We start from the raw sequence: 17,326 nt of genomic DNA on the forward strand, positions 1-17,326 counted from the left end.
AGAGACCCTCTGACAATATTTTGGTCGATACAGTTGGCTGAGGCTGCACGAGGCTGCTTGGGAAGGGTGAATTGCTGCAGTTTCCTTTACGCCATCCGTATTTTCAGCACACTGAACCCTGGGCCAGCACTCAACAGCGGGGCATCACCTTTAAGGAGGCAGCTCCTGCAACTGGCTGACTCGTCCTTGATCCCCAAACCTCCAGCAGGAAAGTGGCACGTGGTGCTACCCTTCTTGTACATTGTCAGAAATGTAATTAGGATCCAAATACCGCACCAGGATGTGTCCAAAATAAGAGGGATCCTAGGCTTTTCAGGAGCTGAAAAGGTATCTAGGCATTACCAGCTACTCCCATCCATGTGTCTCTGACTTCCACACATGACTCAAAAGATTTTGAGGTCTGGACTCCTTAAAAAATGTGCCTTTTTCTCAGTGAGAAAAAAGCATCCAGATTGACAGAGATGTACACCAAGTTCTAGCCCTCTATGATTTAAAAGAGCAAAGTTATAGGCCCCTGAAAATTGAGGTTTATAATAGAAGCACTGGCAAACCCTTAACTACAGAGAAGCTACCAGGCGTTGCAACAATAATTGGGAAGGGAGGGAAAAAAAATCACACTGTGTTTTTCAGTGCTTAGCTAAGAAATACAACAAGAGAGTTTATTGCTTGCAAAACACAGCTGCACTGCCTCAAATTGGATGGAAAAACGAACCCTGATAATTTATTACACCCCTAAAGTCACAAGAATGTACCCATAAATTACTTTTTTGGAGGGGGAGGGAAGTGGTACCACTGTAGTCCATTCTGCACAACCTACTTATTAGTATCATAATTTATTATTATTATGCCCTGCTGCAAATAGAGAGGCAGATAAAACTCAAATCTATTAAAACAACCGCTCCACTTTCTCTGAGCCACTGAGGGACACCATTCCAAAGGAAATGAGATAAATTACTAAGACAAATGTATGAGTCTTGCATTAGAGCACGTAGCTTGTATATATGCAAGAGCAGGAGGATAATTCAAGCAAAAAAGAGTCGTGTTAAGTTTTACCATTCAGGATTCAACACAGAGGGACTGGGATAACATCAAGTGGTCAATTAAATGTTTCTAATGTATAGATTTTTTTTTTTTTCCCCAAGATCCTATGTGTTCACTTGAATGAATGTGCAAAGCTAAAATCACAGCCCTGCTTCTACTGCAAATGTACCTGGATCAGCATGTATTTAAAAATATGCTTTATCCAGCTATTGTGAGGAAGCAGACACCGTATTGGTAAGTCTGGAAATTACATTGATAGAATAGATATGTAAAAACGGATATATCCAAGTGGTGCTTATCAATTGCAGAGCTGATTTGACTTTAAGGTTGGTGAAAGATTGTTTGACATTCCCAGAAGGGCAAAATGGCAGAGCCAAAGGTGCCTTTATCAAGTTCACCATGTGCCTCTGCTAATGGGTTGCTGATATATCAACAGGAATTTTTGTACTATTTTTCCTTCTCTTCATTTCTTTCTGGGGCAGGCAGCTGCAGGAGCAGTTTTTAATGCTGTCCACCCTCTTCCTGCCACATGGATGGATTAGCAGAAATTATAATTGTTTTGGGAGGTTATTGCTCAATTGCACTCTTCAGGACATGGTTATTGCAAAGTCAGGATGAGTTTGGTGCTCTTGGCCATAGTCACTGGGGTGTAATAGAGCCCTGGTTTTGGAAGCTGCTGCTCCAGAATGAGTTTCGGTACAAAACTGCCAGGTCTGAGGATAAACCTGGCAGCAACCTTCTTTCTACACAGCCAATTTGTGGTTTTCACTTTTTTTTTTTTTTTTTTAATAAAAACATTACATGTGTGATACAAGTTCATTTGGACTTTGCAAAGTAGTGTTTACTCTTCATATTGATGGTGATACTTGGAGTGAAAAATGGAAATATATAAAATTCTTTCCTTTCTGAGCTCAAAGGTACATGAAATACACTCATAAAGCTACTTTTGACATTGCTCCAGGTTTGGGCTTGGACATTTTTGCTCCTGTAACTTATCTATTTGTCTATGTAAGATCGTGAGGGAAGAGAAGGTAGGAGTTTGTTCCACCTTCATTTGAATGTCAGTTGCCAAATCCAACAATTTTAGCTTTTTCTTTCTGGCCCTTTGTTCAGATCCAAGGTACCAAACTTCACAGGGAAAGCTGAATTTCCACTCCTTAAATGACATACTGTTGGTATTTCCTTCAGATGTGGTATCTGCCTCTGGCAAAGTCCAGGGATACCACTTGGGCTCTTTTGGCAGTTTTTCCTCCCACTTTTGCCTTTTCCACAGGGACATGCTCCATCTGCATGGCCTGGTAGTTTCTAGCATTTAGTTTGGTAGCTGGTTACCTTCCTCCTGAGGTTTTGGCACTGCCCATTTACAAGCATGTTACTATTAAAGCCAAGTTTCCAAGCCACTATTCTCTCTCCAAAAGGGGAGAGCGTGATAGGAGCCTAAGCAGAGCAAGGATAGTGAAATTTTAAAGTATTATGACACACATACATTTAATATTACATCACATGTAAGGGAACAAGCACATATGATTGCAATACTATATGACAAATATAGGTCCTACAACATTAAATTTAGTGCCTTGTGATTGATGATCCTTTGTTTCCAGGTTTTCCTTTCTGTGTGTATTATTTCTGTGGGATAAGCATCTTACCAGCTGGAAGAAACATACAACTTTTTTATTTTCTAGCATGTAATTTCTGTTTGATTCACAGCTAATAAATAGGTCATCTCGTACTTTTGAAATGCCAACATGCAGTAATTCAGTGAAATAGAGACTCTACATTAAAAAGCTGTCAACCTCAGTGCAATTTTCCTGCACCTTACGCTCCGGAAAGATACCTTGTCACTCATGGTTCAGCTCTGTTTTCCTGAAATATCTCTTCTTCTGCATAAATAATGAATATAGTTGCATGAAAATATCTGGCACAATGTCTGTTCTTCCTACCACTCTAAGGAGCTGCAGTACAGGCTCTGTATTTATTGGTTGATCCTCCCAACAAATCTTGCTGAAATCACAGGGGTGGTAATAGCGTGGCCCCCTCCCAGCTGCAGGCAGGTGTTCTCTGTGCTAACCCCATCCTGCCCGTCTGCCTCGAGGCAGGGAAATGCTGCCTTCAAAAACACTTTGCTGTTTAATTCTTCTCAAAATGGAAAGGCTACACGACACAGAGTAATTTAAAACACTTATTTGCTTTCAAGCTCTTTATATTTCTAATGACACAGGTCTTGCATAGAAAAAGTATCAGTCTGAAGCAGATCCCAATTAGGAGTTTTTAAAATTAATTATATTCTTTAAAAAAGCTTGCTATAAACCCCATCAGATAACTAAGCCTGTCTTCTAATTCATATGATCTGAAACACACAATTTACTGGGTTTTATGGCTTTCTGCTGGTCGCTCGTTAGCGGTGACACAAGGATTGCAAAACCTGGTTCTGAGGCTCTGATTTCCACCACAAACATTGGAACTGGGCTGCCCTGTTTGCTCATTGAAGGAGCCCTCCAATTTTCTATTCTGATCTGTAAAATCATGGTACATTCAAGGGATCTCACTTCCTGAGACAGTTTCCAGATGCAATGCAGGGAAATTTCTGCAGGGCTGCTCTCTCAACCCCTGGGTATTTATAACCCACCCCCACAGCGCACAGACAAAATTTCAAACCAAAGATTGAATCCTGCAGGTGTTGCTCACACGAATGGTTTCCCCTGACCCCAAGCTCAATAATGTGATGTGAGGCAGGGGCAATGCTGTTCGAAACTGGATCAGCTCAAACCATGAAAAATTTGGTGGTGCCTTTTGTGGGTTTAAATTGAAAGTTGAAACTTGCAAAACGTCAACCCTTAAAAATGGGAAAAGTGGGGTGTGCTAAACCCCTGTGAGCCAGGTTTTACAAGGGATAAAGCTGCTGAATCCTCACAGTGAGGTCCAAAAGTAATTTAAATCTCTTCCCCTCTCCCCTTGCTCCCAATTTCCCCATCCCAGTTGTTGGGAGATGCATCAGCTGAGAAGGAAAGTTGGAAAGTGACACTAATAAGGAGGGCTCAGACGCACTAAGAGTATTAAAAGGTTAGGTCATGGTGTGTTCTATTAAATAGAATATTAATTGAATTCTTGACATCTGAGGTGAACTGTGACATGCTCATGGGATAAATATTGCATTTAACAGAGCATCATGACCTAAAGCTGTAAATACTATAGAGCATCAATGCCAATCCTTCACAATAGATCTTAGCCCCAGTCCTCAGGGTACGAATGCTCCCTTGGAGCTTTGGAAGCTTGAGCTTAAAACCAGCTTCACATTTCTTGTTTCTGGCCTCAGTTAAGTCTGAAATTGCTTCTTCCATCTCAAGGCTACAGTCTGTCTCAGACCTTTGGCTACAGACTTAATACAAAACTACAACTGGACGTTTCAAATGCCACGTGCTACGCAGTTCAAGAAAGGTTGAAAGAAGATTTCTCCATTTCCACCCCCACACCATAAAGAAGATTAAAACATTACAAAGACCAATTAAAAATAGGGAATCTCACGGCAACATTTTCATTAACCCTCCCTGGTTCTTCTTTCTGTCTCATTAGTCATCATAGGGAGAGGAAGGATCATTTTAATTAGCAGCATTGTAAACCTTTATTTAAGGCAACTGCCCCTCCTGCTGCTCTCTGGATTACCCTGACGGCTTATAAATACAATACCAAATCATTACCAGCCAAAAACAACAGCACGGAAGGGTTTGGAAGAAAGAAGATCCACTATGGTCAATGTTTAGGGCTCTTTAACAATGTCCTTTCTCCTTATTCAGGCATAATTCAAGCGTAATATTGGGCTTTACAAAACAACTCAATATCCTCTTACAGCAAAGTCCTTTCTAGTTGAGGATACCATGTGTTCAACTCTCTTCCCCTTTGTTTTCAGGGCAGGGAAAGCACAGAACCACATCTGATAGGATAGACATGGTAGATACAATCACAGGTTTTCCAGCATCCCAATTTAGAATTACTCGTTAAATTCCAAAATTAAAGGGACTGTGGTATGCTGACAGCCTTTCAGGAGGGGGTGAGTAAGGAGACCCCAGCTGGGGGAGGCTGGGGAAGCAGTTTAGAAAAGAGGATTTTGAGAGTTTAGGAGGAAAACAAAGCGAGAGCCCACACTTCATGGAAAGGAAATTGCTTTTTCCCATTATCACTTGCTGAATTTAAAGTTTTTGTAGAAATAGCCTGATGGGTCTGTTCTGTTAAGAAATCCTCGGCCAGCATTTCCAGACAGCAGTTTCCACAGCTGGGAGTGCAGTCCAGAGTGCATGTCCATGCAGAAGAGCTCGTTTGCTCTCCCTGACACCCATGAAGGTGTGAGTGACCCCACTGCAGTGCCCAGGTTTATTTTCAAACAAGTTGGAGTCACTACGTTGCAATCAGGGATTTGATGCAGCCCAAGATCTCTCACACATGAAAACATCACATTTCTCAAGATGTAAGCTGCACAAAATGTCCTCCTCCACAGCTCTGTTTGGGTTATTAGGATTCTATTAGGTTTATTAGGATTCACCATTTAGATACATGGCCTACTTTCCCTGACCTGAATATTAAACTGTGGTTTCTTCAGTACACCTGGGTCCTGCAACCTCTAATTGTTCATCACTGTCCAGCCAAGGCAGCTCAGTCTTTCCCTTGAAACAACCTATTAGCTACACGTGGGAGTTTTGGTGCTGTGAGCGCTCTGTGGTGGAGTTCCTATGTTGGGACCACAGCCAGGATTTGATTTTTCAAAGTCAGAACATCACACAGCTGAAGTCAGCTGGAAGATTGAGGTACCTTCTTTGCTGTGGGTGCCACATTGCATTAAGGTGTATTAACTACCAAATTCTTCCATTTTATTGCTTGACATGAAAAAAAGAAAATCAGACCAGATGACACAAACCTCTTAACACTGAAGTGTGAAAGCACAAAGTGCAGTTCATCTCCCCCTGAAAACAACCTCGCCCTGACTTCAGCAGAGCACTGAGCACAATGCAGAGATAATACTGAATTCTTCAAAACACGTGTCTATTCCTTCAGAAAGGTGTAAAAATTACTCTGAGTGCTTGATGTTACCTATGTGAACTATTTTAAGTAATAACAAAAAGGGAGACAGTAATGATGTATCACTGAATGATTAATGCCTTGCTATATAGAGTTTATTTCGTATTAAGATCTGTATCTGTGGAAGTTTACAGGGAGAGGTGATATCTTTTATGGAAGTAACTGCTACATGTCAGACTGTCACAAATGTAAAGTATTTCCACTTAAAACAAAAGGAGGGGGGGAACACCAAAGTTCCAGTTTGGGACTGACCACAAGCTCTGCTCCTGTCTCTGCTCAGCCAGGCTGAGCACGTCCCAGTCCTGAGCTCCTGTCACCAAAGGCTCATCATCCAACCTGGGGGAGCCCTACAGAGGCCAGAGCACTGTCAGGAGAACTGCAGCTTCAAGGGATCTCAGTCTCCAGAGATCACAGATGCTAAACTCACTTAAAACCAGACAGTGAAAAATAGTCAGAGTAGCAGCAATTGTAAAAGTTTATATAGGAGTTGCTTTGTTTGCTATTTATAGCTGCACTGTATTTTTCTTGTAATACATTTTTAATGACTTATAAGGCCTAGTTATTTATTCTCCTGAAGCCAAATACTTTCTCTACCCTGCTAATGCAAGCGAGTGAGCTTTGCACAGAGGAGCTCTGTGGGAATGGCTGGATCTGCTCCATGGGAATGGCTGGATCTGCTCCCTGCACTGGCCCCAGGCTGGGGGGACCCTGCCCAGCCCTGGGGAGCCCCACAGCACCCAAGGCACTGCTGCACCCCAAGCATGCAGCTCCCCACTGCCTCTCTGCACAGGGACTGCCTGTGGAGAGCCCTCCCTGGGCCAGAATATTTTCAAATTGCTGATTATTCTATCTGTACACAAGGGAGTCTGTTTTTGTGGTTATTTCACTTCACATTTCTTAATTAAAAATTAACTTTACTTTAAAAACAACCCCCAAACCTGCAGTGCCACATAGGCAGTGGCCCCTTCCATCTGGGTGTTGAAAAGTTGAGTAGTATGAACAACAGACCAAAAAAAGCAGAAGATGGGACACTTTGAAATGGCAGCTTTTAGCAGAAAATATAATTAATCTGCAAAACCAGCATCCATCTCTAAGCACAAATGCTGATTGCCTCATGATGATTCTAACGAGAACAGTATTAATTCTACTGTTCTTTCTAAATTGTTATATACCCAATATTTTCTGCTGACTCTTCTTCATATTAGATTAATAACTATGTAATCACTTCATTAGTTTATTTAGATTATGTTATTTTAGGAAATGATTGTTTAGATCAGCCTTGTCCTTCCCATCTCTCTGTGCCTTCCCAGAATTAAGTAATATCTGAGGAAACCAATTAATTGCAACTCGACCGCTGTAATGGGGTCTGCTCTGCAGTGTGGCAATGTCTAATGGAGTTTTAATTTCCCCATGGTGAGTCAACATTTGCTTAAACACAGAAAACTCTTAGAGCAAAACACTGCCTGAAACACACACAGCTTCTTCCAAGTCTGGGGGCTGAACATCTTGGGGCTGCTACTACTTTTGTTGGGGGTAAAATTCAGAGGGCCGTGGCTGGGGCACCAAAGAGCATCAATTCCCACCAGGGGCTGAGGTTTCCTGTGGACTTGTAGGATATGGACGACATTCAGCCCAATCCTACAAGGCTCTCATGCTGCACCTCCCAGCCTTGCAGGGTCGTGGGGGCTAAAATGAATTTGTTACCCAGTGAAGCTTTGACAGCCCTTTTTAATGCATGGCCTTCCTCAGGCAATATTTATTTAAGTGTCCTGGGTCCTCAATTTGCAGTGGCACCAGCAAGTCCTGGTCACAGAGCAGAAGCCCATTGTGGTGGGAGGCTGCCAGACACAAAGCCTTATCCCCAGGGAACCTGCTGTGAGACACATGGGACAGCAGAATTTACAATGAGATTTTTCCATTAATTGGCTTGTTCAGAGTATTTAGTACTGCCAGAAGTTACATTTGGGATTCTGGGTGGAGGCAAAGCACCCAGAGCCCTTTGAAATGTCCCTGGAGCCTTCCTTGCTCAGGCCCTGAGCCCATTCCCAAACCTCCAATGCTGTTGACTGAGGACTGTTTTGCTTGGCAAATGCTGACAAACTTCTAAAGTTGGTCTGGTCTGCCTTCCCCAGTTATCTGACAGCCTAAAAGGTTTGAAACAAAGCTACATTATGATACAACCAAATTCAGCAGCATCTGATTAACAAAAAGGAGGCCACAGCTACCTGACAGCAGCCGGTGGTTATTTTTTATTTCTAAAACAAACTGATGGCCTCAAACATTCATATATGTATTTATTTTTTTTTGTTTAAATGTCTCATTTCCTGGTTTGTTTTTCTTCTGCATCATGCAGGGAAATAAAGTTTTGCAATTCTTCTTCTCATAATAAGTCTGTCCAAAAATGATGTTGCTCGTTGTGTTGAAAGATGGTTTCATTTTCTACTCAAAATTGGTATGAAAAATTTGCCTTGCCAAATGAACATTGTATACTGAACTTGTCAAATCCTCTCTCCTGACACAAATAAAAGATAACATTGGGTGGCAGCATGTAAAACAGCACTGACAAGACAGCTAGGATGGAAGCAAAGAAATGCATATTTTTCTCTTTCTCTCTTCCAGAGCAGGGAATGGGAATGATCCAGGTGAGCGAATGCTGGCGTGTTACAACCAAAAATACATCATCTAAAGACTTAACAAGCCATTTCGAGGCAGCTTCTGAGATGAACATAAGCGATTCCATTTCTGATTAGCAAAATCATGACAAAAGCATCAACTTTTTTCTAAGCAGCCAGGAAAGCTGCTGAGTAGGAAGAGTGGCTGGGTAAAAGGGGTATTCAGTTAAAAGTCACAACTCTGCTGTGCAGGCTGTGAGGACTATTCCTAGCACTGCAGAAAATTATTCCAAGTATATTTAAAAATAAATAAGGTAATGATAACACTTTCATTAGATCTGCAGTCTCACCATGCAAGTGAATTGTTTTTTCCTATTAAAATTGTTGATTGAAGGCTGTTAGCTATTTATCAGCCCCAAAATTACATTTCTTCTCTCCTAGGGGTTGCCTCTTAAAAATCACAACAACTGCATAGTTAGTAACAAGAAAAGACTCCTAAAACTGCAGTTTCGGGGGGGGGGGGGCAAGAATACAAGCATGAAACACAGATTGCACCTTCAAATCCCCAATGGCATCACGCTTCTTTGTTCTGCTAAGAAAAATTAACCTCAATCTCGGCTCAAGGTCCCCCGATTGATTATCATAGTCATTTAAATACTGTAATCTCATTTTCAGCATCAGGGAAAGGGAGCGAAAAGAAGAAAAAGAGAAAGAGGTGGGGAAGCGAGGGGGAGAGAAAGAGAAAACAGAATAAATTATCTGACAAAAGGAAAAAAGGCCCTTTCTGCTTACGGCGCCTATTTCAGATCCTTCCACTTGATTGGAAAAGTTGATGAAGTTTAAATGAAGCAGAATTAGAGGCTCAGGCCTCTGAGTATTGACAGGGGCCCATGGAAGAATGTGCAATTCAATAGGCCTGATTTCTGTGGAAAGCAGGGGAAAGGCCTAAATGGTATAATCTTCAATCAAATCTAACATCGACACTGACAAGGCAGGGTAATGAGATAGGCCAGATCAGGCATGTTGGTTAAAGAAATTAATCCCTCTCGCTGCACCAAGAGTTCAGCTTTGATGCCTATTGTACAGAGCCCCGTCCCAGCCTATCTAAATGCTAACTAACTGCAAGTGTGATCTGGGACTGTGCTTTTCATCGCTGGGGCTAAGCTGATAACAATTTTAGCTCCCTGATTACGGTGGCAGAGGTAGGACAGCGGTGCTGGCACCGGGAGTGGGAGCAGAGCAGGGCGAGAGATGACGGATGCAGCCGCCCCTGTGCAGGGAAAGTTGCATTTCTGGTTGTTTTAAGGCTTTAACGCATTGTAATATGTGGTAATTAATGGAGTTACAGTCCTGACCAGCCCACTGGAATCCCCTGGGAGCCACTGGAGGGGCTGGGCAGTGCAGGAGGGTGATGGAGAGAGCAAATGTGAAGGGATGTTGGGAAGTTGAAAAGCAGCAAACAAAGGGGTTCTTCTACCTGGGCGAGCAGCCCAAAGCTCCTGGTTAAAAGCAGCATTATTTTTCAGACTGGTTTGCTCTTTAAGAAGCAATACAAGGTTCACTGTGTTTGCTTTGCTGATTTTTATCCCCCCAGCCTGGGAGTGAGACTATTATTTTTAATCAGGTTTCACTTGCAAGATTTTTAGGCACAAACCTTGTGTTGGTTTGCTTAAACAAATCAAACTAGAGATATTTCCCTTGATATTGAAGTTTTCTTACAGGCTGTTGTTGGAAATCTAGCAGCAGGTCCCACTTGCATTTATCTTTGCTACTTCAAATAAATGTGAGTAGGAAAGTCAGTGTAATTTATCTTATAAAGTACAAATGGTTAAAAAAGAAAATATTCTCAGAAATGCAGGTTCTGTCTAATCTGTACAATGTGAGCAGCCAAGCAAGAACAAAACAATCCCTGCAAGATGAGAAAGGCTTCTCAAATTCAATAATTAGGCATAAGAGCATCTCTAAGAATTTGCATGGAAAGCAATCTGCCCTTGGGGAAAGTGTGGCTAAAAACTCCCAAAAATCAGGAACTGAAAATGCTGGTCTCTGCGACTGCCAACAACGTGTTCTCTTTGCTCTACATTCTGCTAGGCTGCACTCAAAAAGAGGGGAATGATCATAGGAAAGGTTTAAAAATAAAGAGCTTTTCACCTTCTCCTTGGGCAGCTGCCCACTGGTTACCTGCCCAACACCCTCCTGTCCAGCAATATCCTCTCTGAGCCCCCACCAGCTTTTCCTCTCTGCTCAGGGCACTTTCTGATGCCTCTTCCAGAGAAGGAGAATATTTATTGGTATTGGAGTGGGAAGCTGAGGATGGAAAGAGGGCAGAGATATTGCTGTGCTCTTACAAGTTTTAGCTGGGTCTCTGGTGCTGCTCTCAGCCTGCTGGGCTCAGTGTCCCTGGAGAAGGGTTGGTGGGTTAAGGGCACATTAGTGGGATTTGGGATATCCCTGACCTTCTGCGTGGTGTCTTCAGTTGAATTAGTCTGAAAATCATCTCTTGGTTTAGTGTGTTTTGGGGGCAGCTCTAAAAATGGGTGGTGGCTTTCCCCCAAAGTTTCTTAAATCTTTCTGAGAATAAAGCCTGAGTTTTAGGTTCATCATAAAAATTTATAGCCTGTGGCAGCTCTGGATGCACTGTGAATGTATGGATCTATTTGTGACCCTTTTCATTTTAGTTTTTTCCCTATCCTGGCCACATCCTCTCATCCTTTGGCTTAATTTTTGTTTTTACAGCCCCACCAAGTCAGGCAAGAGGCTGTACAGATATTCTCTGCTCTGACAACACTGCTATTAGGGTCATAATGCAACAATTTGGTCTAACCATTATTATTGTGCTGGCTGACTTCAATAATGCACTTTTAAATCAAAGAGCCTTTGAAGCTCTATTTCCATTGTATTAGGCAAATAAACATAGAAGATTTTCACAAACATAAAAGGCATTCACCTTGTAATGTTTCTGGGCTTATTAGTCTCACCAATTTGCATTGTTTTGTTCACATAAAGGATCAAAATGCCCTTTTGCTTGATTTTACATCCTGCCTGTGGATCTTGGGAGTGAGCAGCTCCCAAGGCCCAGTGCTGCTGGGGCTGTCCCTCTGCCTGCTGAGTCACAGCTGGAGCTTTGGAGCCTGTGTTCCAACAACCAGGAGTAAAAACCCACTACTTTCATTCATGCAGAATGTTTACTTGCCTCTTGGAAGTACCTTATTTATTTTAGCAGTGCCTGTGCAAAATATGGGAGGGCACTAAAGCTCATAAGGAGTTTAATTTTTAGTGTACCAAATAATTCATTTAAAATCTTAAATGAGTTCATGCTGAGAAGAAAACCCTTAGAAGTCAGAGCATTGGAAGGAAAGCTCAGAACCAAACCTAATGATTATTTGACTAACCAGCCCTTCATTAGTTTATTTCTCTAATGAATTATTGAGGTACTGCATAGACATTTCAGAATACATTTTTAAAAGCACAACACTGGTCTTAGATTGCAAAAATATAATAATACTTGTGATACAATAATAATAGTAATAAGCACACAAAATGCTGCATAAACACTAATTAAACCTCAGTGTCCCCAAGCAGCAAGCACAGAAGGCAGGATGCTCAGCACACGCAGTGATTTGAGGTAAAGAGTATAATTAACACCAAATAAGACAACCTTGTTTCAAATACAGCTCGTGATAGTTATGGCTACTTTGCTCTGTGTTACAGGGGAGAGACAGACAAACTAAAATCTGCTCTCTGACGAAGTTTCCAATAGATGGATTGATCCCCAACAGCTGTGAGCAGGTTAGGGGTGGGAACGGAGTTATTTAAATCATCATAGCTAACACCTGAGGCAAGGTATCCAAATCCTCTGGAAGCTGCCTCACAGGCTTGTGATCAGCAGTTTGCAGCATGGGGGGGGGTCTGTTCATGTGAAAGCAGCTGTGAGATCCTGGCTGTGGCTGAACCCCAGATCCCTTGAGGGGAACAGAGACAAGGGGACCTGACAGCCCTACCTGGGCTGTGTGGGTGCTCCGTGGAAAGGGAATGATTTTGCTCCTGTCAGTCCCATTCCTCACCAGTGCCGAGTTCACCTTGACTCCTCGGCAGGCTGGTGCCAGAAGAGATAAAGAAGATGAGTGGATTTGGAGAGAATGTTAAAAAAAACCCCAAACCACCCAGGAAGCTGAGGGCTAAAGGCTCAAACATGAAGCACAGCATTCGGGTGTAAAAGCCCTGTTGCAGCCACAGTCCAGGTCTATTAATAAAAGCTTCAGAGTGATGGAAAACCTGCCTTTTCAGTAATTCCTGTTCCAAGAGATGTTTGTGATGATGCAGTTTACAGCTCAAAGTTGTAATACTCTTTTTCACACCATGCACTTGTCCATCTTTGTCTCTTGCTTAATTACAGCTTTTTCTTTTCTTTGTTCCTGATGTTTGACAAAATGCCCCTCCTTGCTTTTGTAGTGTCCATCCTATGGATCATTCCAGAAACCAAAATTATTTTGCAACAATTCTCAGCAGTGTCTTGCTCTGTGACAATCAGACAGCTCAGAAATACTTCATGATGAGCTTCAAGAGGCAGGAAAGGAAAAAGGAAAACGTGGTGGGTGATTTCTGCCTTTACTTGGTACCCATGTGGGGAGTGGAGTCCCTTGGTCACCTGGCTGGTGCCCTGCTGTCACCCACAGGGAGCTGCTCTCCCTGGGCATGGAGCAGGCTCCTGCATGAGCCCAGGGAAAGTTCTGTGCATCCCCTTCAGCCACCAAAAAGGGCAGTTCACTCTCCCTGGCCTGGCTAATCCTTCCTTTGCTGGGAATTCCAAAGCCAAGGCTATCAATGTGCCAGTTCCTGTGGTTTTGTGAGCTGTTAGGATCATATATTTTTCTTCTGGAGATTGTAGCTGCTGGAATTTTATTGCCTGAATCCTGTAGCTTCTGTTCAATCTCATTTGGAATAAAAGAAAAAATTCCATCCCTTGGGCCTGTAGAGGAAATCTTAGGAAAATGAACCCTAAATGCCCTGGCATTCAGACCAATAAAGACAGCCTGGCATCAGTTGTCATGTAAATAACAAGCTTGTAAAACAAATACTGCACATTCCAGTGGTTCTGTTTGTGAAATCTGCTTTTCCTGCAGTCTGGACTGGGACCTGGTGCCAGCCTTTCCTGGCCAGCAGAGCAGCAGCACCATCCTCCTCCTCTTCCTCCTCAGAACTGCCAGTTTGGAAACAACTTTTCAATGCTGGGAGCAGTAGTAGGGGCTCTGAAGGTGAGCCAGATGCTTCTCATCTCTGCGGGCTTTTCGTGGAGAGCAGTTCCCTGCTCTCTGCATTTCCCCTGGCTCCACCTGAACAGGTAAGTAGATGCTTTGGCACATGGATCTGGATTTCCCATTTACCTTCACACACCAGGGAAGGCAAATCCAACTCCTTGCTGGTGACAGTGACTTTGTCAGTGATACGTTGAACTTAATTGTACCATATTTTCCAGAAAATATTACTATGAATGAAACCAAGCTGCCATGGGTGACTATTTCTGAAGTTTGTGTTGAGCATGCCAGGGGTTAAATGTGGTAAACTCATATTTCCTGCCCAGAGCTGGTTTATTTTTGTAACACAGAAGTTTTCAGTAAGTTTGTACTGGAAAAGTGCTTGGCTAAGGCTTTTACTGGTGAAAACAGACCAAAAGTGCTTTGCTCAGATTTTTACTGGCATCAGTAGATGAAATGCTTTCCTCAGTTTTATCCTGCAAGCAAATAAATATTGATAACTAAATTAACTCCTTGCTTAATTAAAACACATCATACACTCTAGCAGAGAAACAGAGCATTCATCCCTAGAAATCTTTTTGTGAGAGGATGACAGTTTAAATCTGTGATAGTCAGTGTGTGTGGACATGTCCTGGTGGGAGGCTGGGGCTGGGCAGAGCTGGGGCAGGAGGCTCAGCCAGAAACACAGTCTGGGCAGGGGTCTTGTTTGGGTATCTAGAAGATATAAAAGAGAATTGAAAGAGAAAGCAGGGAGTCCTGTTGTTGGCTGCTGCAAAGTAGGGGGTCTGTCACACTTGGACCAGGGTTTTGGGGTCTGAGTGCTGTTTGGAGGAAGATCAGGGACTGAGTGTCCCATCCATCTCTACTGGGCCTCAGGTTCTTGTGTATTTGCTGACCAGAGAACCTCACTGGCAGCTGTTGGAGCTGTGTGCTCCTCGTGCCCTCCCTCGGCTGCAGTGGTCTCCAAACCTTTTGTCCTTTTCTTCTAAACTATCTTTGTGTCCTTCAGTTTCAGGTGGCACTGCACAGCATGAGGGTTGGGACCTGCTGGCCATTCTCTTCAGAATGCCTGGTCCCCAGGGCTGCCCTGGGGAGGAAGAGATTCCAGGCTGCAGCTGGAGGCAGGAGGAGGACGAATGGCAGAGGGCCGATGCTGTAAGTGTGTCACCACTGCTGCGTGCAGTGCCAGCGTTTATCCAGTGAACTGCCACCCCACCCTGTCACCTCCTGGCAGATAGGCTGCTGAATTCACCCTGGTCAATTCAGTACTCCCTGGGGCAGCTGGCAGGGGGGCAGCAGTTTGCAGCAGAACCTCCCATGAAGTGGAATTACTGCTGGTTCCAAGGGTAAAAGCATCCCTGTTAACACCCCACTTACTCCATGCTCAAGGATTGCATCGGGTGGATGCAGATCTCCTCACATCCCTACCAGCAGACACCCCCCTGCAAGGAAGCCCTGAGAGAACAGAAATTGCTCAGAAATTTAACTCTATTTTTTTCCCCAAAAACTTGCTCAAATTTTAGTTTCACCAGATTGCAGAAATCCAGATTGTGTCTTATTAAAACATCCCACGATTTTAAATTGCTCAGCATTCCTACCGCCAGGATGCTCTGCAACAGTTATCCTTCCCATCAAACTTAGGAAACAGAGAAAAGAAAGAAAGTAGAAATTGTGGATTTGAAAAAGTGAAGCCACTTCAGAGTTCTGAGGCAAAACCTGCTTTTTTTTCTTTGCCTGACAAAATATCCCGATAGATTTTTAGAGTTTCATAAGAAAACAAAAGAAGGTATTCAATATTGCAAAGTCTCGAATTTCCAGTGATATTCCAAATTCCAAAATTTAACGGCCAACTTCCACGCCTGGCGGTGCAGGGGTGCGATTACTGAGGGAGCTGAAGAGCCGAACTCCGGCTGGAAAGCCGCGGTTTAAGCGCCATCGGCGGGGAAACAAAGCTTGGGAGCAGGAGCGGCTGCCCTGGCACGGAAAGGGCAAAGAGCAGCCGGTCCAAGCGCTCGGTGCCGGCTGCGGGAGCTGCGCCCGCCGCGTTCCCCGGCCCCGAGCGCGGGGAGGGCTCGGGGCTCGGGCACGAAGCCGTTCTGAGAGTGCCATCCAGGGGATGAGAGCCGCACTTCAGCTGCTGCTCGGCGAGCAGGGGGCCGGCGGAGGCGGGGGTTAAAGCGTGACTCGCTGGGGGTGTGAGTGTCGAGGAGGAGGAACCAAACGAAGCGAGATGCTTAAAACTTTCCGAGCCACACCCCGAGCTCAGCCGGTGCACAGGGCGGGGGTACGAGTGGGATGAACAACTTGAGAAGTGCCAGGAGTTTGTGAAGGGACCAGAACCTCCACAGCAATCCTAATTACAGAACCACAGAATCAGTTAGGGTGGAAAAGACCTCCAAGACCATCGAGTCCAGCCTGTGACTGATCCCCACCTTGTCACCCAGACCAGAGCACTGAGTGCAAGGCGTTCCTTGGACTCCTTCAGGAATGGTGCCTTCCACCACCTCCCTGGGCAGCCCCTTCCAATGCTGGTGGTAATTTAGGTGGATACAGTTTGTGTGACCCCCGCCCCGGGACCCCTCTGCTGTGTCTGGGATGGAGAGCAGCCCCAGTGACACCTCGGTCCCCGTCCCCAAGAACTTCCCAAACCGTGAGACTATGGAAACTTGGGAAAACGCCCGATCCTCGGAGGGAGAACCCATTCTCCTCTGTGCCCATCACCAGCTGGGGACCGCCGCGTGTTTAAAACACGACCACGCTTGTGAAGGAGCAGCGGGGAAACACGATTTCCTTGTCAATCAACGGGGAAAAAACTGGTTTTAACCGCTTTAAGGGAAAACTTCTCCGCTGTGCAGCTGCCCGCAGGGACTGTGACCCCCCACCCCCCCGGGGTTCTGTTCGCGGTGGGATGGGGGGTGGCCGTGCCAGGGCAGGGCTCGGGGGCGGAGGGAACGGGGGTCGCGGGGCTGACCTTGAGGATGAGCGGGTTGCGCAGCATGCTGAGCCGGACCACCCCCAGCCGCTCGTTCTCCGTGCCCGGGCCTGCCTCGGCCAAAGTCATCGGCCGCCGCCGGGACCCCGCTCTGCCGCCCGCCATGGCACCGGGGGCCGGTCCCGGTGCGGGGCTCTCTCGGCAGTCCCGGTCCCAGTCCTGGTCGTGGTGCCGGGGGAGGTGTCGGCGGTCCCGGTGCCGGTTCCGGGGCTCTCTTGGCGGTCCCGGTCCCAGTCCCAGTCCCGGTTCCAGTGCCGGTCCCGGCTCCGGGGTTCTCGCACCCAACTCGTGGCGCGCGCGGCGGCATCCGTTTCCAGGCAACGGGCGGTGCGCCGCTCTGATGGGTCCGGCTGGGG

General features: G+C 44.9%; 1 protein-coding gene across 1 annotated transcript in view; it reads right to left on the bottom strand.

Annotated features, from left to right (window-relative positions):
- Nucleotides 1-17,281, bottom strand: part of CFAP77 (cilia and flagella associated protein 77) — a 57,164-nt gene extending 39,883 nt beyond the window's left edge. Inside the window, exon 1 of the mRNA XM_048325075.1 lies at nucleotides 16,950-17,281. Within this exon, the coding sequence (XP_048181032.1) occupies nucleotides 16,950-17,075 (126 nt within the window). The 5' untranslated portion in view covers nucleotides 17,076-17,281. The remainder of the gene's footprint in view (nucleotides 1-16,949) is intronic.
- Between the last annotated feature and the right edge of the window lie 45 nt (nucleotides 17,282-17,326).

This window comes from Corvus hawaiiensis, chromosome 21 (genome assembly GCF_020740725.1).
Source record: "Corvus hawaiiensis isolate bCorHaw1 chromosome 21, bCorHaw1.pri.cur, whole genome shotgun sequence".
Taxonomy (NCBI): domain Eukaryota; kingdom Metazoa; phylum Chordata; class Aves; order Passeriformes; family Corvidae; genus Corvus; species Corvus hawaiiensis.